The sequence below is a fragment of the Prosopis cineraria genome, unplaced genomic scaffold, assembly GCF_029017545.1.
Source record: "Prosopis cineraria cultivar Desert tree isolate PC_DT_omini unplaced genomic scaffold, ASM2901754v1 PC12, whole genome shotgun sequence".
In the NCBI taxonomy this organism is placed as follows: Eukaryota; Viridiplantae; Streptophyta; class Magnoliopsida; order Fabales; family Fabaceae; genus Prosopis; species Prosopis cineraria.
Genome location: NW_026555343.1, coordinates 3460636 through 3487682, shown reverse-complemented (window position 1 = coordinate 3487682; position 27047 = coordinate 3460636). Strand labels below are relative to the sequence as shown.

The 27047-nt window shown below is 32.2% G+C and overlaps 3 protein-coding genes across 4 annotated transcripts; 1 reads left to right on the top strand and 2 right to left on the bottom strand.

Moving 5' to 3' along the window:
- The first annotated feature begins 1179 nt into the window (after positions 1-1179).
- On the top strand, positions 1180-5240 carry LOC129288585 (alcohol dehydrogenase 2-like). Its single transcript, XM_054925230.1, has 9 exons — positions 1180-1364; positions 2607-2743; positions 2900-2946; positions 3323-3648; positions 3879-3961; positions 4066-4141; positions 4274-4431; positions 4639-4800; positions 4926-5240. The coding sequence occupies exons 1-9, from the start codon at positions 1217-1219 to the stop codon at positions 5040-5042; spliced, it is 1254 nt and encodes a 417-aa protein (XP_054781205.1). The 5' UTR covers positions 1180-1216; the 3' UTR covers positions 5043-5240.
- A 224-nt stretch (positions 5241-5464) lies between these two features.
- On the bottom strand, positions 5465-8477 carry LOC129288587 (uncharacterized). 2 transcript variants are annotated; one of them, XM_054925232.1, is made up of 5 exons: positions 8109-8477; positions 6746-6807; positions 6525-6629; positions 6073-6220; positions 5465-5634 (listed from the first exon to the last, which is right to left on the bottom strand). In XM_054925232.1, exons 1-4 carry the CDS (start codon positions 8335-8337, stop codon positions 6083-6085), a joined length of 534 nt encoding a protein of 177 aa, XP_054781207.1. In that variant the 5' UTR covers positions 8338-8477; the 3' UTR covers positions 5465-5634; positions 6073-6082. The 2 variants fall into 2 exon arrangements, with proteins under 2 accessions (XP_054781207.1, XP_054781209.1); XM_054925234.1 differs by lacking the exon at positions 5465-5634 and adding an exon at positions 5685-5825.
- A 9535-nt stretch (positions 8478-18012) lies between these two features.
- LOC129288287 (B3 domain-containing transcription factor ABI3-like) lies at positions 18013-20761 on the bottom strand. The gene is made up of 6 exons (XM_054924799.1): positions 19076-20761; positions 18894-18986; positions 18710-18810; positions 18453-18499; positions 18286-18362; positions 18013-18144 (listed from the first exon to the last, which is right to left on the bottom strand). The coding sequence occupies exons 1-6, from the start codon at positions 20759-20761 to the stop codon at positions 18013-18015; spliced, it is 2136 nt and encodes a 711-aa protein (XP_054780774.1).
- Between the last annotated feature and the right edge of the window lie 6286 nt (positions 20762-27047).

Genomic DNA, 27047 nt, shown 5'->3' with positions numbered 1-27047 from the left:
GAGTTTTTTTTATTTTTTATTTTTTAATGTCACAGCCAAATGGTCATAAGGTTGAATTTGGAAGATGGCGATTAATGAGGACGCCACTAGTGGGGATAGCCTTGTGCACAAGCTTCCATATAAAAAGAAGAGTCTTGTATGAAAGAATAGTGGAATTATTTTTGTTAAATCATTAAGGAAGACAGAAAGAGTTGACCAGAATGAAAATAAGAATTCAATTTCCTCTTTTACATTGAATGCACTTGACTGCATAAAAAATGGATACGTTTTCCTTTATCACACGCTTTTGAGCCGATCATAAGCTTCTTGCCGTAGATTTTGATTACTCAAAATGAATAAAATGAAGTCAATTTAAATTTGTCGTTTTCTTAAAAAATTGGGCAGGCTGACAGTAAAAACAAAGCATCATGAAACTTTTATTTTTAATCCCTCAAATTTATGTTTTTATTGATTTAGTTTTTTATATTTGTTTTAATTATTAATTTGATTTTATTGTTTACATGGGTATTCTTACTAAATATACTCACATGAATAATAAAATATTAATTGCAGCCATGTAAATTAATAAAAATTATAATTAATTATGTAAAAAAAAACCTCTCAGAAATTTTAATAAATAAAAGAATAAAATATAGTGTAAGGGATTAGATTAATAAAGACTACACTGATTTGAGGATTGATTCATTCTTATTGATTAATAAAAACTCGAGGGAAGAATTTCATTATCCAACACAACATACATGTACACAGGCATGTATGAACAGAGGATCCGCATCCCTTCGAACATAGAAATTTTTGTAAGAAATGAGACATGGCTTAATGAAACAAGCAAATTCATAAGCATTGATACGTTGCTTCCAAAAGTTGTAGAGCTTAAACCAAGTTGCTTATTGGCATTTTCCCACCGATTCTATTCTCTGCTTGATTCCATCCACAGTGTCATCAAATCTATGGGCGTCTCATTCATTCATCTCGGCTGACAAAGCAGACACATTGAATCTCTCCACGTTCCCTCTGATATTGGCACTCTGATTTGTTGTTTTCTGTAGAACTCAACAAGTATTATTCATTGTGCATGGGGTCCAAAAACCATGTCCTTAGAAAATTAAAAACAGTTGTTTACATCATGTTTATATAATTGAAAGGTGATAGAGAGTGAAAATAACAGGGGTAAGGAAATTACATAGTTTGCCCCTAGTATTTCTATATTAGACAGATGTGTCATGCTCAGAGGCTTAGGACTTGTGTCCGGGCGATAAGGAGCAGTATTCCGAGGAGATTTTTTCCTAATTTGTACTTGCATTCTTCTTCTGCAGATTTCACCACAATGTCGACCATTTCTGGTCTCGCGATTCCATGCAAAGGTATGAATCAATCCATCGCATACGAACACATTTACTAGCTTTTTTAATTGCTCCTTGTTTCGGAAATTTGGGGTTCTTGTTGCTTTTGTGATGATGTTAGATTCAGAAGTTTTGTTAATCTTTGTTGTGGAAAAGTCACGCAACCAGATGGTGCTGGACACTGTAACAATCCTTTTCTATTCAATCTTCTTCTAGTTTCATTCTGAATATAGCGAAAGCAAAATTCTAATCGGAGAAGAAAGTTCAGTTTCATGGCAAGATTAGGTTTGATTGTTCTGTTTCGTTCCATTCCAATCTAGATTTTCAATTTCAGTTTCACCCAAGGAGCCGCAAATTGAACAAATGATGTGTTTAATTAGACTGAAATGTTGCTATGTCCTCTCCCGAATTTATCAAAAGAACTCCATACAAGTCTCTACCAGAGAATCCCACGATCTTTCAATAAAAAGCAAGAAGGCTACAAAACCGTTGATTAAGGTAGTAAATTAACGGTCGATATCATTTTCTTTGTGATGTATGCGATCCCTATCCTTGACATGAATGTAAACAACCAATCGCTTATTTCATCTTTTTCTAATGGATTTGTCTTTCTTCTAGTCCTTTCAACTTCACATGATCTTTCAAAAAAAGTTATTAGATTTTTTTAGAATATTATATCATTTACTTTTCTTATTAAAAAATATAAGGTATTTTTAATCACATTTCATCCTTCAATAAAATAATTATTTATTTTTAAATCAATTATATCTTTTCATATTTACTCCTATTAAATATCTTACAATAAATATAAAATTATTTATTAATAAGAATACTTAAAAAATAATAATAATTACACTTTAAAAAATTAAAAATACTTTATATTTTTTAACGGAAGGAATATATTTTTATCATAAGACTTGGGAGGTAATATAGTGTAGGATTTTGTAGTAGCAGTTCAGGATTTAAACCCTTCTAAGAGAACTTAAAAAATAATTTAAATTAAATTAACAATTTTTAATATTTTCAATACACAGCTAAAATAAGTCATCTGGAATACATTTTAATTTTATTTTTAAATAAAGGAAAAGAAACATGAGACTCATTCGTGTGAAATTCAGCAACACAAATTAAAGTTCATTTCATTCTTTCTTTTGTTTTTCCCTCTCTGCATTTCGTTTGAGATGCTTCAATATATTTAGTTCTTAGTACAAGAAATACATGGATGGATGCAAAATTTATGAAATGAAATATATGAAAAAGCAGCTGCGGTGGCATGGGAAGCAGGAAAACCATTGGTGATGGAACGAGTGGAGGTAGCTCCCCCACAGGCGATGGAAGTGAGGATCAAGGTTAAATATACGTCTCTCTGCCACACTGATCTCTACTTCTGGGAGGCCAAGGTCTGTCTGTGTAACTGTTCACGTCTCTCATTTTGTTATTCCCCCCCTTTATTTTTGCCCGCTCTCTCGCTTTTTATTCCAGCTCTCATGTGGAATGCTACTATGTTTGTTCTCCCATTATCAAGGCTTGATCATTCATATATATCTGCGTTTCAGGGGCAAACTCCTATTTTCCCCAGAATTTTTGGCCACGAGGCAGCTGGGTAAGACTTCTTAATAAATTGGACACGACTTCCCCGTATAGTGAATCACGTGCAGATAATTTATTAACTGCTAAAAATCCGTATTGTTTCATTAACTGAGTATGACACATCAGTGACAACAAAGATAGCTTCCGTAAACTGCGTTATACTTATATAGTATCTTTGAATCATGTATAGTTTACACCCTAACTAGGCCACGCTCCTAACAGTAAAAAGAAACAAACTAATTATGACACAGATTAGTTTGAAAAGATTCATTCTCAGATTTTAAAAATCAAGGAATTATTTGTACATTTTACAAAATTTGCGAAAATTACATGATATTTTATATTAGCTTGGGAATTGTGTGAGTTTACTTAATTTGCTTAATGAACAGAATTGTGGAGAGTGTTGGAGAAGGAGTGACAGACTTGCAAGCAGGGGATCATGTGCTTCCAGTATTCACCGGGGAATGTGGAGAATGTGCACACTGCAAGTCCGAGGAGAGCAACATGTGTGACCTTCTGAGAATAGATACAAATAGAGGAGTGATGCTGAGTGATGGAAAAAGTAGGTTCTCCATTAATGGCAACCCTATCAACCACTTTCTAGGCACTTCCACTTTCAGTGAATACACTGTGGTTCACTCTGGCTGCCTTGCAAAGATCAACCCTTTGGCACCTATGGATAAAGTCTGTGTACTCAGCTGCGGCATTTCGACTGGTTAAGTCCCACTTTTGTTTAATTTTTTAGCTTATATCCAGATCATTTGACCAAAAAACCTAACATGCAACAAGTTTGTTAATTTTAGATATTAAAACTGAGACAATCTGATAATTTACAAATTTGAGTTGCTGATTTGCTCTTAGGTTATGTATAGATGTATAGACTTCAGCTTTAGATTAGATTTCTCGTTGACTAACTTGAGTGGAACAATACTCGTGAAATTTCAGGATTGGGAGCAACTCTTAATGTGGCAAAGCCAAAGAAAGGTTGCTCTGTTGCAGTCTTTGGTCTTGGAACTGTTGGCCTTGCTGTGAGTTGATCTCTTACGTTTCTCTAAACATAACTATGATACAAATTTTCAATGTTTATCATGATATTGTTCGATCAAGTTATGACTAGATTCTAAAATATCAGGCTGCAGAGGGGGCAAGAATTGCTGGGGCATCTAGGATCATTGGGATTGACTTGAATCCAAGTAGATTTGAAGCAGGTAGATTTTGTTCTTAGAACTTCAGTAATCTCACCTTTCTGATTAACTATGAGCGCTTCAGTGATCTCCCCTTTTTAATAAACTAAGGACTTCAGTATCTGACTGTTGTTTTCTTTTTCTATTATGTTATAGCCAAGAAATTTGGAGTGACTGAGTTTATAAATCCAAAGGATTATGATAAACCAGTTCAAGAGGTTATTGCAGAGATAACAAACGGTGGAGTGGACCGTAGTGTGGAGTGCACTGGAAACATCAACGCCATGATCTCTGCTTTTGAATGTGTTCATGATGTAAGCCATCTTTTATTAGATAACCATACCATATGATAGCAGAAATTTTGGGGAAAGAATGATGGTTAATGACCAAGAACTTGTTAATCAGTAATGACAGCTGAAGATCTTCAAAACTTAAATATTTTCTTTCAAATTTTGGTAGAATTGGTCCTTATGAGGGCAGGATTCGGCTATATGGTTAATAATTTGTGTGTAACATTTTAGGGCTGGGGAGTTGCAGTGCTTGTAGGAGTACCCACCAAGGATGCAGTGTTCATGACCAAACCAATCAATGTGCTAAACGAAAGAACATTGAAAGGGACCTTCTTTGGGAACTACAAGCCCAGGACAGACCTTCCATCTATTGTTGACATGTACATGAACAAGGTGACTATGGTTTTTCATTCTGTTATAATGATTAGGTCTCATGAAACCTTGTGATTATTTGGTGAGCATGTGATATCGTGAGTGAGATTGATGCAAACTGAGATTCTTGGCTTTTTTGGTTGCAGAAGTTGGAACTGGAAAAGTTTATAACACACACAGTTCCATTCTCTGAGATTAACAAGGCGTTTGAGTTGATGTTGAAGGGGGAGGGACTACGCTGTATCATTGACATCGACGAATAGAATTTTGAAATGCATCATATCACTTTATCCACAGCTAGCTTTGTCTTCTTCGGGTGGATTATGTAATTCTCATTTTATGTCACTGATGTTTGAACTATCTAGAGCGTGGAATTAGTATAATATTTTTGCAAAATGGAAAAGAAAAAAGAACTGAGTAAGAATAGAGAAAATAAATAAGTTTTCCATGTTCAAGAATTATATGGATCTCATTAGGCTGCTTACAGCACATCAAATATGATAAGGTTTAGATGATATAAAATAATGAGTTCAAGCCAAATAGAACAATGGATGATTGTGAAGTGAGACAGTGTGTGTGTCACGCTCTGCATGACATTGTATACCATTTGGAATTACATAACCTAATGAAATAGTGTTTAGTGCTCATTTTTAAGTATAGTTTGGCAAACAAACACGTAGAAAAGGATAACAAAATTACGAACAAAGTTCCAAAAGGAATTCAAAAATTATATTATGTGTAGTTTGATTAAGAAAGCTTTTACACGAAGTACTATTAAAGTAAGTAGAATTTGCCCACTACTTAGTGTATATTACATAATGAAGTTGTGCAGCTACAATTCTTTGAGTGAAAAACCTGCAGGATAAGCAAATGCATAAACTTGTAAAACCTCCAACTCTGGCCACTCAAATTAAGAAAAACCCCGGGGGGCGGGGGGCGGGGACAGAGGCATAAACTTTGGGCTCTCATTTTGATTTTTAGCATTCCTTTGACAGGCTAACACCGATGGAAAAGTCACAGTATTCTCAGGCTCTCTGAGCATATCTCTAGCAGAAACAAGTTCAAGTGGGACATTACAAAATTTACTAATAACCTAGGGTCATTTTAAAAGGTAGAGAAAAATATTTTTCCTGAAAAGCAAAACTCACACTCTCTCTCTCTCTCTCTCTCTATATATATATATATATATAAAATTAAAAACGTTATTTAACTAAGAATTTGAGGGAAATCTCAATGCTATCATTACCACATAGTTATGGAATGGATGACTGTAGAATGCAGAAAATGACTTACTCTGATGCCACTACTTGTACTTTTCCATTATTTTTCTGGCTTCTTCCACTGGATCCTCCATGGGTTTGGAGGTGGTGTCTCTGACTTCTGTTCTCCCTTGATCTTTATTGAATGCTAGGAACGCGAAATATACAAGTCCCATTGTGGCCTGGCACCATGCAAATTACTTGTTTCTATGAACTCAATATGGCTGTTAAAAGAATGCCAAAATATTGAAGACATTTATTTACTTAAGAAAAGAACAAAAGAGTATTGAATCGGGTAGCAATGATTGACCCCATTTTCAGTATAGCAGATAATACAAGAGATCTTGATACAAAGAAGTGTACAGAACAAATATATTTAAATAAGATTTCTGGAATTCTTATCTTGTCTTACTGTCTTGGGAACCTTCCAATACAGCGAAAGTCAAAATATAAAATTTCTGAAAACAAAGAAAGTAGATGACTTACCAGTACAAAGAATGCAGTAGAGAGGAAAGACTTCAGAACAAAAAGTGCAAGGCTCAATGCCACAAAGGTTACAGAAATCCTTGCTACCGGTCTTGGTATAGAATTCTTGTGCCAAAAAATAGAAGAAAACAAAAATAAAATGAATAAGAAAACAGAACAAAGTATTCAATAAAAAGATCGGATCCAAGGATTGCTATTCTGAAAGGGCTATTCAAACTTACAGGAACCAGATTAGCAGCCGCCTCAATTCCATCCCTCCCAACTTTCCATGTTGTCTGCAGAACTATTAAACATAATCACAATGGCAGTAGGAATCAAAATGAAAGGTTAGGTTGATTGAAGAAGTATGCAGCATTCAGAGTAAAACTTCAAAAATTACAAGGCAAAAACATACCATGAATTAAGTTTTAAGCAACTCATATGATACTGTCAACAAGCAACAACTGTTACAGCACATGTTTGCTTTTTCCATATTGGGGTACCAAAACGTACGCTTTCCCAAAAGCAAAAAATTTATTGCTTTTGGGAAAACATACGTTTTGGGGTTCCAAATCGTTAAAATAAAAACATGGCCTTAATCGTTTGGTGTTTACTTCTCAACAAAGAATGGTTCATCAAGGCTTCATAATACCTGAAACTTGGGCTGATTCTCAGATTCATGTTTACTCTTGTGAAATGAAAATCCGGTATGCCAGTAAATAAGGACTTGGAAGTGAACGGGCATGAACATTGGCCAAAAGCAATACCCACATATGATAATCAATTACATTTACTACGCAACTAGACGACTCGTCAAGGATGAAGCTCATTGTCTTGGTAATCATCACACCATATGAGAACCTGACTTACTTTACACAATGCGTTGTTCGGATTGATTATAACCCTAAATCAAGTTCTTCATAAGTTTTGGTTGTGCATATTACCTAAACCCGCTACTCCTTACCATACGCTGTCCCTGTTTTGTTATGTATATCATCCTAAATCCTAAATATATAAAATTGACGCAAAACAACACACTTCTAACAGAAACGAAGCCACTAAAACATCAAGGATGATCTATTACTTTAAGATTACTCAACAAATAGTAGTCAACAGGGCGATTACTGCAGCCGCATATTGTTTAGGATTAAGAAAATCCAAATCGGTATCAATTACTATGGTCCACCACACAGATTAGTAAAGGAGATGAAGCGAGTTCAAATTCAGCTATACAATTAAAATGTTACGAATCATTTCGCCAAGCGTTATTCAAAATCGATTCTATTTATGTATACCAAGTCTCCGATGCCAGTAAACCAGTAATTTTCCAGCAAAATAATCTCATAACCCTGGAAATAATTCTGAAATTAGCTTATCTCCACTTCCATATCAATGAACTGCAATCTCGTCGTCTCAAAATCCAGAAGTACCCTTATTTTTGACAGTTCAGTTCATTTAGATTTAAACAAACATTTTACTCTTGGCAGTCCAAAATTCAAGCATATTAGAACAAAAGAAAACATTGACTTTAAACCCAGATCAAATACAACGTCCAATCGGAACATATCCAGAATGAACAAACTATAGAAAGAAGAAAAATCTTACCTTTGAAGAAATTCGATTGTACCGCGAGAACCACAAAAGAAGAGCGAGGTTTGCGGGTTCTGGATATTTTGGCGCGAGTGAATCTCAAAGGCTGATTCATGAACTTCAGAGAGGAATTGAACGAAAGAAATTGGGAATGGCTTAGAACAAAGGGTCGAAAATGAAAGCAATCTGGGGAGTAAGACGAAATGGGACATGAGTTCTGAACATTAAGAACTGAAGAACACATTTTTCCCCCTATCTGTCGTCAATTTGATCATAAATTTTCTGGCTTTCGCTGCTATGAAAGAAGTCGAGAACTCTTGCAGCTACAAAGTAAGCTCGAGGCAAGTGAGACCAGAATGCCGCCGTATCTCTCAGCCGCACAATCTCGTTTATTGCTTCATCAATAATTATACACTCTCTTCGTTTAAAAATATAAAATATTTTTTTAAAATTAAAAATTTTAAAATATAAAATATTTTTAACTTTTTAAAATATAATTATTTTTTTATAAATATTTTTTTAATAAATGATTTTATATTTATTATAAAATATTTAATATAAATAAATATAAAAATATAAAATTAGTTTAAAAGTGAGTAACTATTTTATTGTGGGACAAGATTATATTAAAAATATTTTATATTTTTTGACGAAAGAAGTATTTATTATTATTTTGCTCCTAATTTTTTTTAATAAATTTTATTGTATTACCTTTTTTCCAAATAAAAAATCACGTAGAAATTTATGAAGTAATTTTTTTACAAGATCAAAAAGTTGTTTAAAAACTTGACAAAAAAAGTTATTAAAAAAACTATGAGTTCACTATATGAGGGTGTCTGTGTGAGAAAGCATGTTAAAATTGACTATATATAGACAAATTTTGTTGTAATTGATTTCCAAGTACTGAATGTCAAGTTCTTTCGATCTTCTTGAAAATTTGAAATCATTTGACCCAAAAGTAATTACCTAAAATGTATAACTAATAAATTTAAGAAACAGGAACAAGTCAATGTTGAAATTGAAAATAAGGCTATTAGATAAGGTAAGCTACAAGTGAGTCACGAGTTACAAGACTGAAATTGTTAAATTATTAGCTCGATCAATTAAAATCTTAAATTCATTCACCCTTCAAAAAACATGATTCGAATATATGAAAACAAAATAACATAAAAAGGTAATTATATATTTCCTTCATTTAAAAATATAAAATATTTTTAAGGATTAAATGTTAAAAAATATAACATCTTTTTAATCTTTTAAATAGAGTTGATAATATAGGTTGAGCCCGCCAACCCGCAAAAAAGTTACAAGTTGGGTTAAACAAAATGGGTTCAATTATATGCGGGATAGTTTTGACCTACACCACATAACTTGAACTCGCAGCAGGCTAATAGGTTGGCGGATTAGCTCGCTTATATTTTTTTAAAAAAATAGACAAAAAAATAAATAAATGATATTGAGTTTAAAATAAAGTTCAAAGTAAGTTTGCTTGTGATACTTTTACATTTATTTAATTTAAGTTTAATTATGGCAAAAACAATAAAAACACACTGTTCATATATTTAAGCAATGATATAATATAATCTAAATGTGATTAATAGAAGATTGAATAAAATATTTTATTATACTCTATTTCATTCATATAATGGCTTATTTAAATTATCTTATTTGCAAAATAGTGCTACCCAATCTAGCAAATAAAAAAATTTTAGTTGCCCCTTTTATTTATAAAATTAAACATAATTATAAAGTGCTAACCATATATTATATTATCATCTTAATTTGAATATAAAAGGGAAAAAAACAAATATAGGGATATTAGAACGTTTAGGTGATATGAACTGAATGTATTATAAATAATAGTTTAATAATCAAAGTTTAAATCATTATTATTTTCTTTAAAAAAAGAATTGATATTTTAAATTAGGGCATCAATTTTATAGAAAAAAATGTCAAAATAGGATGAAGAGAAAAGAGGATAGAAAAAGTATTTCTATTAATTCATATATATAATACTAACCAGCCATGTAAAAAGACTAAAGAATAAAAGAATAAACAACAACAACAACAACAACAAGCCTTTATCCCACTAGGTGGGGTCGGCTACATGGATTGCAAGACGCCATTGTGCTCTATCATTTATTAAGCTTTTAGAAATATTATTAATTAAGAGATCACGTTCAAGTAGTGATATTTAAGTAGTGATATTATTAGCATGTCTTAAGTAGAAAGACTTTTATTGTTATTTAGATAATTAATTTTTAGGGAAAATATAAGATTTTTTATCATGAAAAAATAATAAAAAGAGATAAATTTATAATTTTTAAAATTTAAAAAAATTATTAAAAATATACTTTTTTTACTTGTGGGTTGGCCTACTAATCCACCAACTAGCTGCAGGTTGTGTGGGTTGGTAGAATTTAACTTGCAAAAAATGCGAGCCATACCAACGTTTAGGTGATATGAACTGAATGTATTATAAATAATAGTTTAATAATCAAAGTTTAAATCATTATTATTTTCTTTAAAAAAAGAATTGATATTTTAAATTAGGGCATCAATTTTATAGAAAAAAATGTCAAAATAGGATGAAGAGAAAAGAGGATAGAAAAAGTATTTCTATTAATTCATATATATAATACTAACCAGCCATGTAAAAAGACTAAAGAATAAAAGAATAACAAAATTAAATTAGTTTATATTTAAGTAGTGATATTATTAGCATGTCTTAAGTAGAAAGACTTTTATTGTTATTTAGATAATTAATTTTTAGGGAAAATATAAGATTTTTTATCATGAAAAAATAATAAAAAGAGATAAATTTATAATTTTTAAAATTTAAAAAAATTATTAAAAATATACTTTTTTTACTTGTGGGTTGGCCTACTAATCCACCAACTAGCTGCAGGTTGTGTGGGTTGGTAGAATTTAACTTGCAAAAAATGCGAGCCATACCAACCCACAACCCACTGCAAGCAAACTCACGGGCTGCAGGTTGACCCATATTACCAACTATACTTTCAAGTGTAATTATTATTTTTTTTAAAGTCTCTCAATTAAATAAATTACATTATATTTATTTTACGATAAAATATCTTATTAAATTGGGATAAATATAAAAAGATAGAGTTAATTTGAAAATAAGTAACTATTTTATTAAAAGTGAGATTTAATTAAAAATATTTTATATTTTTTAACAAGGGAGTATAAGATTTATTTTTATGCTCATTTATTTTTTTTAATTATATTATAGGGAATCGCTATTATAATTTCATAAACGCAAATGAAAATGGCATTCATGTGAAATAGGGAAAGGAAATTGTCACTTGTAGTTACATGGTAGAATCCACTAAGCAGCTAGCCCAACAACCTTTTTTCCTTTTTTTTTTTTTTAAATCTTTCCATAGCTCTGCTCTTCGGGAATTCAAATGTCCTTTTTATCTGTTTTTACTTGTATGTTGCTTTTTAAACTTATTCATTCTTTATTTTTTGTTTTAAATATATGGCCACATAAAGAATTCCACAGGGAAAAAAATGAACAGCAATGTCCATGTGATATAGCTTGATAAGCAAGTCACTTTACATATCTATTTACTTCTTTAATTACCTTGACACCTAACAACATGATACCTAACAACAGTAAAATTAATCTCTCAAAAAATTTAAACAATATTATTTAAGAAGTTATCATCTTTTAAAAAATGTTTTTTATACACACTTTGATGATTGCTACTATCTATCATATCCACCTAAGTTAATAAGTGTCCAATCCTTTTAAATTTTTTCAATGCTCCCTTCAGTCATATTTTTAGAATATATTTTAGAAGTAATTTTTAGTTCAAAATATAAGATACATTGTAATATTTAAACTATTTTTAAGTTTTAATTTTATCTTTTTTTGATTAACGTGAATGTATTTAATGTAATTGTATCATAGGTTAAGGGTCAGAAATGTTCTTGAAGTATACACAAGGTCATAAATGATCTTCAAGTTAACTATTAGTTATTTATATTCCTTAACCTTAAAGATTATATTTTCTATCATCTTAAAGATTATTTATATTCATAAATGTACATTTTTTGCGACAAGTATAATGTAACTATGGCAAAAAATACTATTTTTTGCCACAGGTGAAGTTGAGACCTGTGGCAAAAAATAGCCTCTTTCACCATAAGTGTGTAATATCTTTCGCCACAAGTTTTACTTTCACCTGTGACAAAAAATATCATCTTTTGCCATAAGTCCAAGAGATACTTGTGGCAAAAGATGATTTTTTTTCCCTACAGGTCCAATCTTCACCTGTGGTGAAAAATATTATCTTTCGCCACAAGTCTTTCTTGGACTTGTGGCGAAAGATGCTTGAACGGCGCATCTTTGATGACAATTATAACCACAATTGTTGCTATAAATTCATTTTTTACCACAGTACAACTATAACTGTGGTCGTAAATGCTATGCTTTTTTTATAGAATCACCTATTATTATATATATCTCTTACTTTATAAAACCTGCATTAATACATAAATAGTAGCTTTAGAGGTCAATACAAATATACATAGTACAAACATTTCAACTAAAATCTCCATTTTCAATACACATATCTAAAATGTTTCTACTCCAACCTTATTAATTCTAAGAAAAAATGAGACTAAAGATTCTGTATATGTCTCAACTCTTGCTTAGAATATGGCTCTAAATTTTAGAAGTGCTGCAATTTCAATAACAATATATATATATATATATAAATAATAACTCAAGTATATGACAAATTTCATAATATAAACCATTATTAGAAAATTATTACCTGATCAAATGAGTGAATAATACCTTGAGTGATGATTTCATACATGAAAATCATTACATAATAACCACACTCTATACTTCCTAGTTGTTGAGGGCACTATAAAGATAATAAAAATAATGAAATAAAAATAATAAAATTTATTAAATCAATATTATAATCTTCATTCTAATAAAAGAATAAATTTGAAATACTTACTTGCATTTGCACCCACTTAATTTCATTCTTTTTCTTGTCAACCATTCTTGCTGATTTCCAATATATTGTTAATGATCTATTTACCAAATATACACACTTAAAAAATATTAAATATATGTTATTAATAACACAAAATAGAATTATTTGAAGACTTATAATTCCATCAAAGACTTCATATCATCACTTATTTCCTTTCGTAGTGAACAAAATCAGTATATAGTATTTTCATATGGGCAAATGACAAGAAGCATCTAATGATGACTACAACATTTTAATTTATATTAATATCACATCATTAAGCAAATTTTTATTAAATTGAGGGATGAATTTAAAATTTAATACCTTTCAATAATTGATAAAAACCAATACCTCTTCTTTTGCCTACATATCATCTTTTCAATATAAGAAACTTTTTGATTCACTTTGTCGATTATAGTTAAAAGTGAAGACAAGAACTTATAATTATAATCGACACCAAGTTTGGTGCATATCTTATGGAGGTGCCTTTGATGATAAAAAATATGTTAGCAAGAAAATAAAATTATTAATCTAGAAATAAAAATGAACACTTACATAATAAACACTTGAATTATTGCTAAGTCCAACCAGTCAAAAATAATGAGATCATTAATGCCTTTTCTAGCGACTCTAAAAGTAATAGGCTTCCCAAAAATCATTTTGCTTACTTTTATTTCATCAAAAAATTCATTCATATCAACTACCACCGAAGCCAATTGTTTCAAATAATCTTACACCGGTTGGGAATTAGAACCCAGAGATTCTTTTGATTGTAGGAGTTCTTATAATTAATATATAATAAAAATTATAAATACCTATAATGTTAATTAAGAAATATAAAAATTATAACTTTTCATACCTCACCGATAACCTGTTGGGCTAGCCTTTTCAACCAAATAATAAAATTATGCTCAGCTTGTCCTACTGTTTGCACCTCCTTAGTAGGGAATAACACAGGAGTATTGGCATCCACAACCTCTTCAACTATGAATTTTACTTGATTATGTTGTATCGGTTATTGGTGGTGCACTGTAGTTGCATGGTTATACACCTTTTCATATGCACAACTACTTATTTGTTATGATCCTCCACATAAAGTATGCATGACATTCCTTGCTCTGATAGGTCAAGATCACACCCTGAATCTAGAACACCACCATAGTTCTGTGTTTGTTATGATTGCATCTGGAGATTACTAATCATTGATTGCATTTCAATCATCATGCTTGATTTGCATTCTGCTATCATCATTTGTACTTGTTGCATTGGTACAAGATCAGGATATGGTGGTGGTCCAAAATATTGTCTTATGCCCATACCTTTTGAAACACCCCTAACACAGCCAGAGTGCTCTTCACTCCCTAATGATATGGCCAATATATCCTTCCTACCAGTAGATACAAAGGTCCCTTGAAAGGATGCTTCTGTAAGAGCATCCTGGAACATATAATCAACCAATGCAATTAGTAGACTTAAATCATATAATTGAGATGTTGACTATAAAAATACTTACAATTTTTTCAACCACTTCTCTAGCTTTTGGGAAAATATACTCTTCTTTTTTAGTCATTCGTCCTCTCTTCTATGCTTGTACACGATTAATAGGAGATGGAGGAGAAACGTCTTAAACATTATCAACTCCCGTCACTTGTCTTTTTGCTTTCCACTTTTCTTGAGTCATTATGTCATAAACATATGCATACCCTCCTCGAGACATAGTATGGTTATATACGTTTTTCTTCCGACACTCTTGACCTCTTTGACTTTTTTCTATTAACAAACAATAAAAAATATTTGTTAAAATAAAATTTTAATAATACTAGTTTAATATAATATTTTTCCTTCGCTTACCAAAAATTTAGGATCGTGTCTACTGTGAATAAATTTCATCCATGTGTTATAATCAATGAATGGATATTTCTCCTAAGGTTTTTCCATGTCAATATCATTGTCACTATCATCATTTTTATTGTCATTCTTGGGAAACACATATTTTCTTGTAAGTTTGAACTTAAAGTCCCTCCATCGATCCCTGACATATTTTAACCATTTGTCCTTTAAAAATGGAGTTTCCTTTATGTCATATGTAATCTGCAAAAACACGCCAATGATGAATTTAGTAACAACATATATTTCAAAATAAAAAGTAAATATGATATAAAGCAATTAAAAATATCAGTATTGTTTTCCAAATATCATCTCTATTACTTTCTTTTACATCATCCCACTCTTCCTTCAAGATGCTAATTTTTTGATGAGCCACAAAACCTACAAAACTCTTAAAAATATTTCCTTTTTTCTTATCAATTGGTTGGCCCTTTTCATCAAAGTCAAGATAAATTTTTTCATGTACTTGGGCCAATTTAGTTAGTCGCGTGGCCCATCTTTTACCTCTCTTAGTCTTTGCTTTTTCAATGCCACTGCTGGAAGGATTTTCCATATTTCTCCTGAAATAAATAAGATAAATAATATTAGTAGTAAAAAATATAATAAATTTAAACTTATATAAATAATGAAAGCATAAAAAAACAAAAGGGATAAAAGAAATTCACTAATATTATGTTACCATTATAAATATATTTTAATTCTCCCATAAGCCTTCATCATGATCAGTTCTAATGTCATAGACATCATCCTCATCTTCCACATCCACCAAGGGTTGGGTTGGCATTAAAAGAGGAATCTCTTTAATGCCAAAACTTGTTTCATCATTTTCATCATGAGAAAGGAGACTTTTTCTCAATAGTACGATGGACAACCTTTTATCAACTGGATCGATAATATAAAAAATTTGTTTTACATGAATTGCCATGATAAAAAGCTCATCCTTATGTTTTGCCTTATGAAGATCTACTAAAGTAAAACTCAATTTATCTTCTTGAACACCATTTTAATATCAACCCACATGCACTTGAAAATGGGCACCTTAAATTTAAAATAATCAACTTCTCATATCTCTTCAATGACTCCAAAATATGATGAAGATGTCACAGTTGGATTTTTATCTTTAACACTAAAAAAATGAGTTGCCTCAGCTTCTACCATTATCCCATTATTTTGAATAGTACTATTATCATCTTGTATTTTTTTATAGAATAAATACCCATTAATGTCATATGCACTCCAAGTTATAACATCATAAAGGAGAGGAGAATCAATGAAGAAGAGAGAGGGAAAGTGGGGAGGAGGGACGGGAGAGAAGGAGATGGAGAGAGAGAGAGAGAGGAGAGAAGGATATCTTTTAAATTATAAAAAATATAAAAAACATGGGACACACCAAAAAATTTAAATGTGGAACCCATATAACGGCATAATTGGAAGAGTTGACGTCGGGAGTATCGAGACAATGAATCTTTGAGGTTAAGTGACAATATTGACCTCAAATTGAGTTTAGGATCATTTGTGAGCTTTCATGACCAAGTTAGGGGTAAAATTGATCCTTAACTTTAAATTTTATTCCTTTATCCAACAATATTCATCACAATAAATTTAATTCCCCTATCCAAAAACATTTTACACAAAAGAAAAGAATTATAGTAATTATAAAAAAAATAAAAACATTAAAATGATACTTAATTCATATATGGACATCAAAATATATAATCAACCAATATAATTTAATTTACACACACACATAATCAGCCAAAATAATTTATAAATCAAATAGAAAAATAGAAAAAAAAAAAGTAGTGATACTTGGAATTTATGGGCATCAAAATGCAACCTTGAAGCAAGACCCGACAATGAAGAAAGAGGAAGAAGCAAGCACCAACTGAAACGGAAGATTCGCTCACAATGGAAGAAAATGGAAGAAAGAATAAATCAAATGGAGACCCCGAATTAAATAATAAACTTGATCCACAAAGAAAAATTAAAAAACGCATCTTAAAAGCTTCAAAATCACAAAAATGGAGATATGAACGGTGTTTGGAATAGAAAAGGACGGTGGCTCAATGGAAATGAACTTGACGGCGGTGGACCTCTAATCATCAATGGCAGCGGACCTCACGGTGGTTGTTTTGAGCAGTGGGGAAAAAAGAAGTTTGACACTGGGAGAGAATAGGAGGAAAAAAACGCCAACAGTATGCGAAGCGTCTACTGCAGATCTAGAATTTTTAAACCAGACTGACGTCGTTCTTGTTTTCACGTTGAAACATATTATTTTTTAATTTTTTTTCGCTGGTTTGTTTTCCACATCGGTTATTAAATGACCGATGTGAAAAAACCAACGTTGTAACTTGATTTGACGTTGGTTCGTATCGAACCGACATTAAATATCTTCTAGTAATTTACAATCATGCCACTGCCTTTTTTTTTTTTTTAACAATGGATTTTAAGAAAACTAACATTAAAAGGAATCGTTAAATGCATTTTTGTCTACTAATATAATCCACTTCATACGTGACTTATTAATGTACAGATAAACCTATTACAATCACACTCAAATTTTATTAAAATATAATGATTTTACTAATTATTAATGCAACAAATGATGACATGAGTATCTTGATGAACTGCTTTTACGAAAACAGATAGATACGAAAATTTGTGTGTGTAGTCATGCAAGGTTGGAGCATATACATGGTCAAGGGTTCCCAAGCATCGACCTCTCATACCACAAATAAAGACAAAGCAGACATTATCCATCACCATGTAACTACAAATGATTATTGATACACATCAAAACATTCATATATATATATATATATATATATCACATTGCTGATTACAATACTATATATTTCTCTGTGCTGTGGGCACTCCTCAGTTCTGAATCTGATATACGCATTTGCAGTCTGAGAGGACTGAGAAAATTAACCCAAGATTCCATCGACCCCATACAACTCTGAACCATCCATTTGGCCATAGATTCAACCTCATTCATAGATATTCACTCTTTGTTATTGCTTTTTCTCGTTCATCTTCTTGGGTGATGATGGAGAGCCATAATTAGCCTTCTGGTTTTTTCCTGCTGCGCCTTTCTTTGTCTCCACTCTCGCTCCTGCTTGCCTCACTTTCACACCCCTTATCATCTGTTTTGCAAACACGTTTTCCGCAGCATTAATTAATTACCACACAATATTCTTATTCTTCATATATCTCACCCAAAAAAAACATGAATTCAATTTAATTAACAGAGAAACATGCAAGATGACAACTAATGGCTCTCTTACATATTTGCCGCATTTTACATCTGAATATATCACTATGAAGTCTCCTTCTTGAAGTCCGTTAGCTCTCACAAAGTCTCCTGCACAATCATTTATTTTATATATATATATATATATATATAAAACCCAACAAGAAGCAAAAATGAAGACTTCAAGTCAGAAATACTCACCAGTATTCTCAAGTAGATACATCCTGCTTTTGTTGTTCGGCCAGTATCTGATACTCCACAAGTAAAAGAAAGTCCAAGAGAAAATTTTAATTTCAATGTATATCAAAAAGATAGAACTAGCATTAACTAATTAAAGAAACTGCTACCCCTCTAATGTTCTAAATCTCAGCCCTTCATTTAGATTAATGGTATGAGCAACTTGATCTAATTTCCCCAAATGAAGAGATCTACTCTCTGTGGGTGTTTAATTAGCATACCTGTAGCGCATGTTCCAAACACGAGAAGTTCCAATGTCTTCCATTGCTATAGAAATTCCATCTCTTTCCTCCAGTTCTGGCAAATGACTTTCTGCTTCTTTCTGATCATTCCATATATATATATATATATAAATGACAGCTCCAAATAACTATAATTAATCTAAAATAAGAAAAGAAGAATCACCTTTGGCAGCACTATCCTCCCCAGATTACCCACGTCGCTTTGCTTTAACACCTTCTGCAGAAGGAACTTCAAGTTCTTCTCAGGCTTCCATCCCTATATGTAATCTCATATAATTCCGTACTCCAATCTCACAAGATAACAAGTTACGGACCAAACTTATTGATGAATCTAGCTAGCTATACCTGTCGTTTATCTGATGAGACCCGGGTATGTTGATAATTCTGGTGAGACTGCACCGCGGTCCGATCCCCTGCATTTCTCGCTGTCGACGGTGGCTCCGGCTGAGCCATTGGCGCAACAGAAGCAGCTCCACTGCCGGACGTGGCCACCGGTGGCCAATACAACCAGTTCGGCGGATTTGCATGCGGGGCTACTGTAGCAGCTGTGCAATAATCGCTACTTTGATTCTGCTGGTTTTGTTGGTCTTGGACATTGTGATGCCTATGGTGAGATGAATGCCGTCTCTGCCTCGCCATTCTCTTCTTCCTCGCTTCTTTGGTCGCCAAAGGACCCAATCTATCCGGGCCGGTGCCGTGAAAATATGGATGATATGGAAACTGATTCCCATAACCACCAAATGCCGCTGCCGCTAACGGCGTCATTGTCGTCGGGTGTAAATTATTTTCCCCATATGGCTGGTTGTTGTAGACAGTGAACTGAGAATGAGGCCATGACTGAGAAGAATCCAGCACGTGAAATTCACTTGAAGCTCCATTTGAAAACGGGTCTCCCAGGTTGTTATTGTTATTATTATACCCAACCAGTGGTTGGGGAAATGACGGCGGGGCCGCTGCAGGAGCCGCAGCAGGATCAACGCCGTAAGGCGGCTGAAAGATCCATTCCGGTCCAAATGAAAGCTGGTGGTTCAGATTATGAGAGCTAGGGTTTGCGGTGTCCTGAACTTGAGTCATGAGAAAATTGTCATCATCCTGATTTTCGATAATCCGTCTTTTCTTCTGAAGATGGCTGGTCTGAACCCATTCCAGAATTAACTTCAGTAACTGCTTCATGCCTTCTTTTCCTCCACCAAGACGCTTAGCTGCACATTCTATTGTCGCCTTTTTCAGCCTCACGTTCCTCAAATCACTAGCCGACACGCTGTCCTTGTTCATCCTTAGCCACTCCAAGAACACCGAGCTCATCTCTTCGTCCGTAGCCGCCGTCTCTGGCAATGGCGGCGGTTGATGCTGCTCTTGCTGTTGCTGCTCCTCCTGTACTATCATTTCACCACTTGCATGTCCCTCTTCCGGTGGATTCGGGTCTAACCGTGTCAATTCGTCTAATAGATTCTCTCCATTTTCAAACATAGATGAAGGATCGAAGAATTCGTTGGTCTCCATGAATTCCATATGCCCAAAAGTGCCCATCATATCCAGACAATCTCCTCCGCCGCCGCCGTTATTGCCGCCTTGATGATCTGGCGGTTGCGGGATCTCCATAGAAGCAGTGGAGGATAACGCCGGCGGCTGTGTCTGTGGCGGTGGGAGAGGAGGCCCTACATTATCGGACCGGAGATTCGCCCAGGAAGCAGCGGAATTAGACGACGATGTATTGGTGGAGGAGGAAGAAGCGCACGTGACGGTTTTGACTGTGGCTGCTGGCGGTGAAGATGAAGAAGAAGAAGAAGATGACATGCATGAGAAATCTGGGAGAGAAGGGAAGTCATCGTCGGCGTAGAACAGCGAAGCGTCGTCCAATACACTGGCAAGCAGATCATCCTCATCATCATCTTGCATATTATTATTATTCCTATGGTTATTATTCTGAAGCCAGATCTCTCGCTCCTTAACCGCCGCCACAACTGTTTCTTCTTCTTCTTCATAGAAATCTCCCTCTTGCAGTTGCGGTTCCACACCAACATTATTCATCTCTCATTCACAAGCAAAATCGCAAAACTCCGAGTGGTTCCTCGTTCTTATGCTCCAGATGGGTTTTTTAGAGAGAGAAACTGGATAATAAAAGGGAAGCGAGAGGGATTCTTTCTTTCTCTCTTCTTCTTCTTCTTCTATCCCTGTGTACGGATAAGTGAAAGGGGGAGAAAGATCTTCGGTTTGTGTTGGATTAGGGAAGCAAAGGAGATAAGGTCTCGGCTTTGAAATCAAATCTGAAGGAGAGAAGCAACATAAAGCATCTGGTTCTGGTTCTGTCAAATATCATAATACCCACACGATCCACAAAGAGATTCAACAAACATTATGGATAACATAAACAATAGAATATATAATACAAACCTTCGTAATCTCTTACCTTCGAACTAAGAAAGTGACTTCTCTGCTGTCCCCTCAAATCTTACAGATTTTTTTTAGTATTTTAATATTGCAGATGGTGACTTAAACAAATCTGGACACGGTAGTAATTAATGGTTCGACCAAGAAGAAGGCATTAGCAAAGTGAAATTTCGTTCATGGCAGAGAAGATGAAGAGGAGTGCAGATTCTTTCGTCTTTCCCAGGAAATTGAAGCCAATCAATCAAGGACTTGGCATAAAAGGGCAGGAAAAAAGAAAACCCATTTTTGGGAGAGATCACTTACACTCTTGCAAAGCATAGCCTGAAACTTGTTATACCAGTGAAGCACCCCCATGTGTGAGTGTTCTGGTTTGTTCTAGTTTGTTTCAATATTAATAATTGTAATTCTGCCCCATTTCTAACGTGTATTTGTCTTCTTTGCTGGCCTAAAATATGGAGAGAAAAAGGGGGCCGTTTCTGTATAATTTGAATGGCAAGGTCCCATTGGAAAATGGTGAAGTGTGTTCAAGTGGAATATCACTTATTAATTTTGTCTTTTTCCTCAATTCAGTTTTATATTATTTTCAAGGTTTCATACGAAACCAGATCTTGTTTAGAGTTTGTTTGGATTTCAATCAGATAATATTGAATAATTAATTATAGAAAAAATTGAACATCAAATGAAGTTTTAAAATCATTGATTTTCAGGTGAAACTTCATATATATATATATATATATATCTTCCTGTAATAAAGTTTCACATCTATAATTGATCATCAAATGGATCGGAGTTTTAAAAAAATGGGATGTTTGGATCATTTTTTTAAAAAAAGTAAAATTTCAGGAGCCAAACTATAAAAGGATTATCCAAACACATCTAATCTCTGGTCGAAAATCATATTATCATTTTTGCCTCAAATTTGATTTTAATTAGTTAGATATATGATTTTTAATATATGGCACTTAGTGGGTATTAATTAATTACATTTTACTGATATTACCAATATTAAACTTATTAATTATGAGAGGAAAAATTAATAACTTAATCATCTCTTTTGTCCTTCTTAATTTGATAAGGTAATTAAAGATACCTTAAAATAGGGATTGTAGGAGAGTGCAATTATATGTCTAAAATAAAAATAATTAAGAAAACTAATACTATTGTGCGTAAATTTATTTGTTTAGATTAATGACAAAAATGAATAATAATATTTGAGAAGGATAAAATAAGAACAAAACCTGATGCGGCGAGTTTCAGAGTGAGACTTGGGAGGCTGTGCCGGGAACCATACGTTGTCATCTGAATGGAACAGCCAAACGGTGGCTCAGTCTTTGCCAGAAAGCTTGTCCCTCTCGCTGCTCAAATAGGCTTCTCAATTCCTATGCTTTAATTTCATGCCAAGCAAATTATTACTATATTTTATTTTCACAATCATTAACTCCTTCAATTTAGTATTACTACATTTGAATTAATTTCATCCAGCCGTTTCAAATCTTCCATATTTTAATACTCTCTTTGTAAAAATAATTAATTATTTTTACAATTTCAATTTCTTTAAAAATAAATTAGAAAAATGTTTTATAAGATTTTATTCATATATTAGGGGCATACGTCTTTTAATTATTCCTAGAACTTTGCAGGTGATCTTATAATTTGGGATATCGACCCCTCAGAATTGGCTCTTTATAATTAGGAGTGGAGACAGTATCCATCCTTCTTTATATTGAAAAGAGAATGTTGGTAAAAAGAAAAAAAGATTAAATGAGGGCATTTTAGTCCATGCATGCCAAGTAATATTTTAAATATGTTTTAATAATTTCTTTCATTTTTATAGCATTTCTTAATTTATGTGAAGAACTTTAAATGGCAATATATAGTTAGGACAGAGGGAGTATTTTTATAAATTTATTTCATCATAAAACACGTATTCTTTTAGTATGCCTTCATGCTTATGAAACTGCACGGGTTCTTCATATGTATAAAACAAATGGCATTTTTTCCCTGAAAGTAATCATGCATGGCAATTTCTCTAAAAGTTGCATTATTTTTTCTAACAACCATTTATCAGTTAAATTCATAAATGTATTTAAATAAAAATTAAAGACTCAATTCCTATAAAAAAAGGTAAAATGACTAAAATACCACTTGAATTTTAGGTCTAATAGCATTATAGACCCTAAAATCATTTATTTGCAAATTATTCATCCAAATTTTAAAAACGGTGCATTATTGTGCAAATTATTCGGTCAAATTTTTAAACGGTGCAATTTTGATCGCTAATTAATTAGAAAAAAATTCAAAAAAATTACAATAAAGAACTCAAAAATGAAGACATTGACTAGGTCAACGATCCTTTTTTATTATTTTTTTAGTCAATTAATTAGAGATAAAAGTTAATTTTTATTAATGGCATGGGTCAGATTGCACCATTTTCAAAGGTTAAGAAAATAATTTGAACAATAAATAAATTTAAAATCTATGGTGTTATTAGACCTAAAGTTAAGAAGTAATTTCCTCATTTATCACAAAAAAATTAAAGACTCTCGAGAATAAAAAAAATCAACCACAAAAATAAATTTATTAATATGCCCTAAAGAAAGTGAGCAGAATTATACTATTTCTCTCCGCGGTATGAAGAAGAGAAGACTAAATGAGATACAAAATCGTAGAAGTTGATGAAATGTAAAGTGAAGCAGATAAGCATAAGAAGAAAATATTAGATATATCATGAGGCCACATATTTTTGTTAATTATATATATATATATATATATATTGAAGCACAACGATAAAAGAAAATGGTGAAGATGCAGTGCATATGTTAAAAGGAAGGGAAAGCACTACTTTTGATATGGCATTTTGCTTAAGTTTTGGTTTTAGGTTCCCATACTTTTTTTTTTAGTGTTTCAAGTCTCTACATTTTCATAAAAACATTAATATGGCGCAAACGGTGTTAATTAATAGTGCTTATATGTCAATTAACACCATTAATATTGTGTTTATGTGTCAAACTGATATTGGTATGGATTTTTTAATAAAAAATTAAAAAACTATATCAAATGAAATAAAAAGGCTAACCTGGACTTTTAAACAATCAACAGAAGGTTTTTTCTTTTAAGTTATTTCATGGTATGTAGACTTTTTTATTTCTTATTAAAAAATTCATATAAGCATCAATTTGACATGTAAGTACAAAATTAATGATATTAACTGACTTGTCGACCTTATTAACAATATTTGTGCTATGTCAATATCTCTCTAAATATGTAGATATTAACACTGCATACAGAGGAAAATGTAGAGAATGTAAACATTGAAAAAAATGCAAGGATTTATACTAAAATATGAGCAAAATACAAGGATTAAAGGAAAAATTTTAAATGGGAACCCTTGACCAAACATGTTAAAAAAGAAAACCCTAAAATTTCTAAAATTTTACTACAGGACTCAATACTAAATTGAAATTAAATTTTTGATAGAAATGATAAAATTGCCCTCATTTAAATTAACAACATACCTTAGGTAAGATGACTTGTTCATTCCTATACTGAATGTTATTTATTTACTTACAAAATGCTGTTAATTACCTCTAGTTTTGTTTAATTTCATTTCAAGTGTTAGTTTTATGATAAGATCACTTGTGTATTTTTATATTGTATGTTGTTTATTTACTTATAAAATATTGTTCGTTTCTTTATTTCACTTGTTTATATCCCTTGGAATGAAATCAAGTGAAAGTAGGGTTATAAACTAGTGAAGTAGGAAAACAAACAATATTTCATAAATAAATGAACAATATACAGTATGAGAATGAATAAATTACCTTACTTACAGTATGTTATTCATTTAAATAAGGGCAATTTTATCATTTCTATTAGAAATTTAATTTTAATTCAATATTGGGTCCTACTGTGAAATTTCAAAAATTTAGGGGTTCTTTTTTTTATTATGTTTGATTAAAGGTTCCTCACTGAAATTTTTTGAGGATTAAAAGTAGTGTTTTCCTAAAAGGACCATGGAAAGAAGAAAAGGAAATAAAAAAATGCATTGGACAATACTGTACAAGACAAACTGGAGCAGGAATCGAACAAGCTTTGTGACGACTCTGCCTTCTTTGCTATTTCAGGATTTCACACTCTCCTCTCACACTATGCATTCCAATTTCCATTAGTTGTATCCAATCCAAACTTCTCTATCTCACACACACACAACACTATTAAAAAGAAACCTTTTTCAAGTTTTAAATTTGGGAAAACATAACTATATTATTTACCCCTCTAATTGTATTGTATTTTGTTATTAGAAAAATATAATTTTGAGTCCTTATACTTTACTCGAGTTTTGCTATATGTTTTTGGACTTTTTTTAAGTGTTCTAAAAGTACAAGAACCTATAGTAAAACTTGAATAAGATGTAGGGATGCATAATTATATTTTTTATTTGTTTTGACACTTTTTCCCAGGTAAATTCTCTATTTTTTAACATAGCCCAAGGGATTATAATATATAATTAACAACATTAAATTATTTGCCTTGACTAATGGTGTTAAATTTTGTCCTGGATGTTAAAAAATTGAAAAGAAAGAGAATAGCAATTACAAAATGCAAAGTAACGAAAATCAATCCGAAAAAAACTGAAGATTATGCCCAACTACACAATGATAAAATAAACTCTAAATTAACATATTAACTAAAAATAACAAGCTTCAAAATTAGAAAAAGTAAAACAAAGCATCTTGTTACTGCAAATGAAACCAAAAAAGACGCAAAGAGACAAGTTTAGAGTTTGTAAAACAAGCAAAATAAAACTTAACTTCCGTTTGACACACAACGAATGAATAAAATGATATTACTTGCACGTCAAATAATTTAATATCGTTAATGATACATCATCATCCTATAGTGAGACTATATAGGAAATGGGAGCCATGAGGGGGAAAAAAGTAATAAAATGAATCAATGACAAAGCATAATAAACTACAGGGACCACCAGTGTTTTTCCTCTAAATTATTTCTCCATGAATTACACACTACCTAATTTTTTTAATACAATCAACTTAAACATGCATGCCTACAAACATATCAACGTAGGATCGAGCCCTATATCTCTTTAAAGAAAAGTAGCTTTGTCATCAACCTACACATTATCTAATTAAACAATAGCTAGTATATATCTCTATTTATAACTTGTTAATATATTATTTGATATTTTATATATATGCACACACAGAGACTAACATGTTCATAATATTAATAATTTTTCCAAGAATTTTATAGATGTAAGATTGATCGAACTTTACAACCAGTTGATTTTTTATTTTTGAAGCTGTAATAATTAATATTGGTCGCAGGGATTCGGGGGCTGAAGCGGCGGGGTTCACCGATTGCGGCTACGTGTGCATGCATGAGTGACGAAACCCAATAACCGTTCACTTTCGTCGCAGCCTGAAGGAGAGCCATCACATGACGCATTTCGTCTAAATCTCACAGACACGTCCGTTTCCGCCACGTGGACATACTCTACCAAGTGATTGGCTTGTCTTTCCGTACTTTGTCGTTCACGGTCACCCTGGTGGAGCATCTGTGCTTGACTTCGTACTTCATCTCAATATCCTAACAAATACATGACGCCATCTGATTTCTCTTTCATACCCATTATGGCTGACATGTCACCCTTCTCCTTTTGTCAATTACATATCCCATTAAAAGACCTTTATGATATGATATTTCACAAAAAATGAGTTATATAAATTTTTTTTTAAAAAAATTAACACTCGTTAATTATTTCATATTTTATTTAAATTTCATATTTTATTTAAAATATTTATTCATAAAACGCTTTAATTTTTCTCATTTGTTGCCTTGGATAAACCAAGTTGCCCTTATCCCTTTTCCCTAATATTTATTGGAACAGTTTTGGTCTAAGTGT

Excerpts from the sequence above, each read along its gene's own strand:
- LOC129288587 (XM_054925232.1), bottom strand. The coding sequence starts at position 8,337 with ATGTGTTCTTCAGTTCTTAATGTTCAGAACTCATGTCCCATTTCGTCT. Across the intron at positions 6,808-8,108 it reads ACAATCGAATTTCTTCAAAG|TTCTGCAGACAACATGGAAA; the intron begins GTAAGATTTTTC and ends TATGTTTAATAG. Across the intron at positions 6,630-6,745 it reads CGGCTGCTAATCTGGTTCCT|AATTCTATACCAAGACCGGT; the intron begins GTAAGTTTGAAT and ends TTTTGGCACAAG.
- LOC129288287 (XM_054924799.1), bottom strand. The coding sequence starts at position 20,761 with ATGAATAATGTTGGTGTGGAACCGCAACTGCAAGAGGGAGATTTCTAT. Across the intron at positions 18,987-19,075 it reads TCTCATCAGATAAACGACAG|GGATGGAAGCCTGAGAAGAA; the intron begins GTATAGCTAGCT and ends GATTACATATAG. Across the intron at positions 18,363-18,452 it reads GTATCTACTTGAGAATACTG|GAGACTTTGTGAGAGCTAAC; the intron begins GTGAGTATTTCT and ends ATGATTGTGCAG.
- LOC129288585 (XM_054925230.1), top strand. The coding sequence starts at position 1,217 with ATGTGTCATGCTCAGAGGCTTAGGACTTGTGTCCGGGCGATAAGGAGC. Across the intron at positions 2,947-3,322 it reads TTTGGCCACGAGGCAGCTGG|AATTGTGGAGAGTGTTGGAG; the intron begins GTAAGACTTCTT and ends CTTAATGAACAG. Across the intron at positions 4,142-4,273 it reads TCCAAGTAGATTTGAAGCAG|CCAAGAAATTTGGAGTGACT; the intron begins GTAGATTTTGTT and ends ATTATGTTATAG.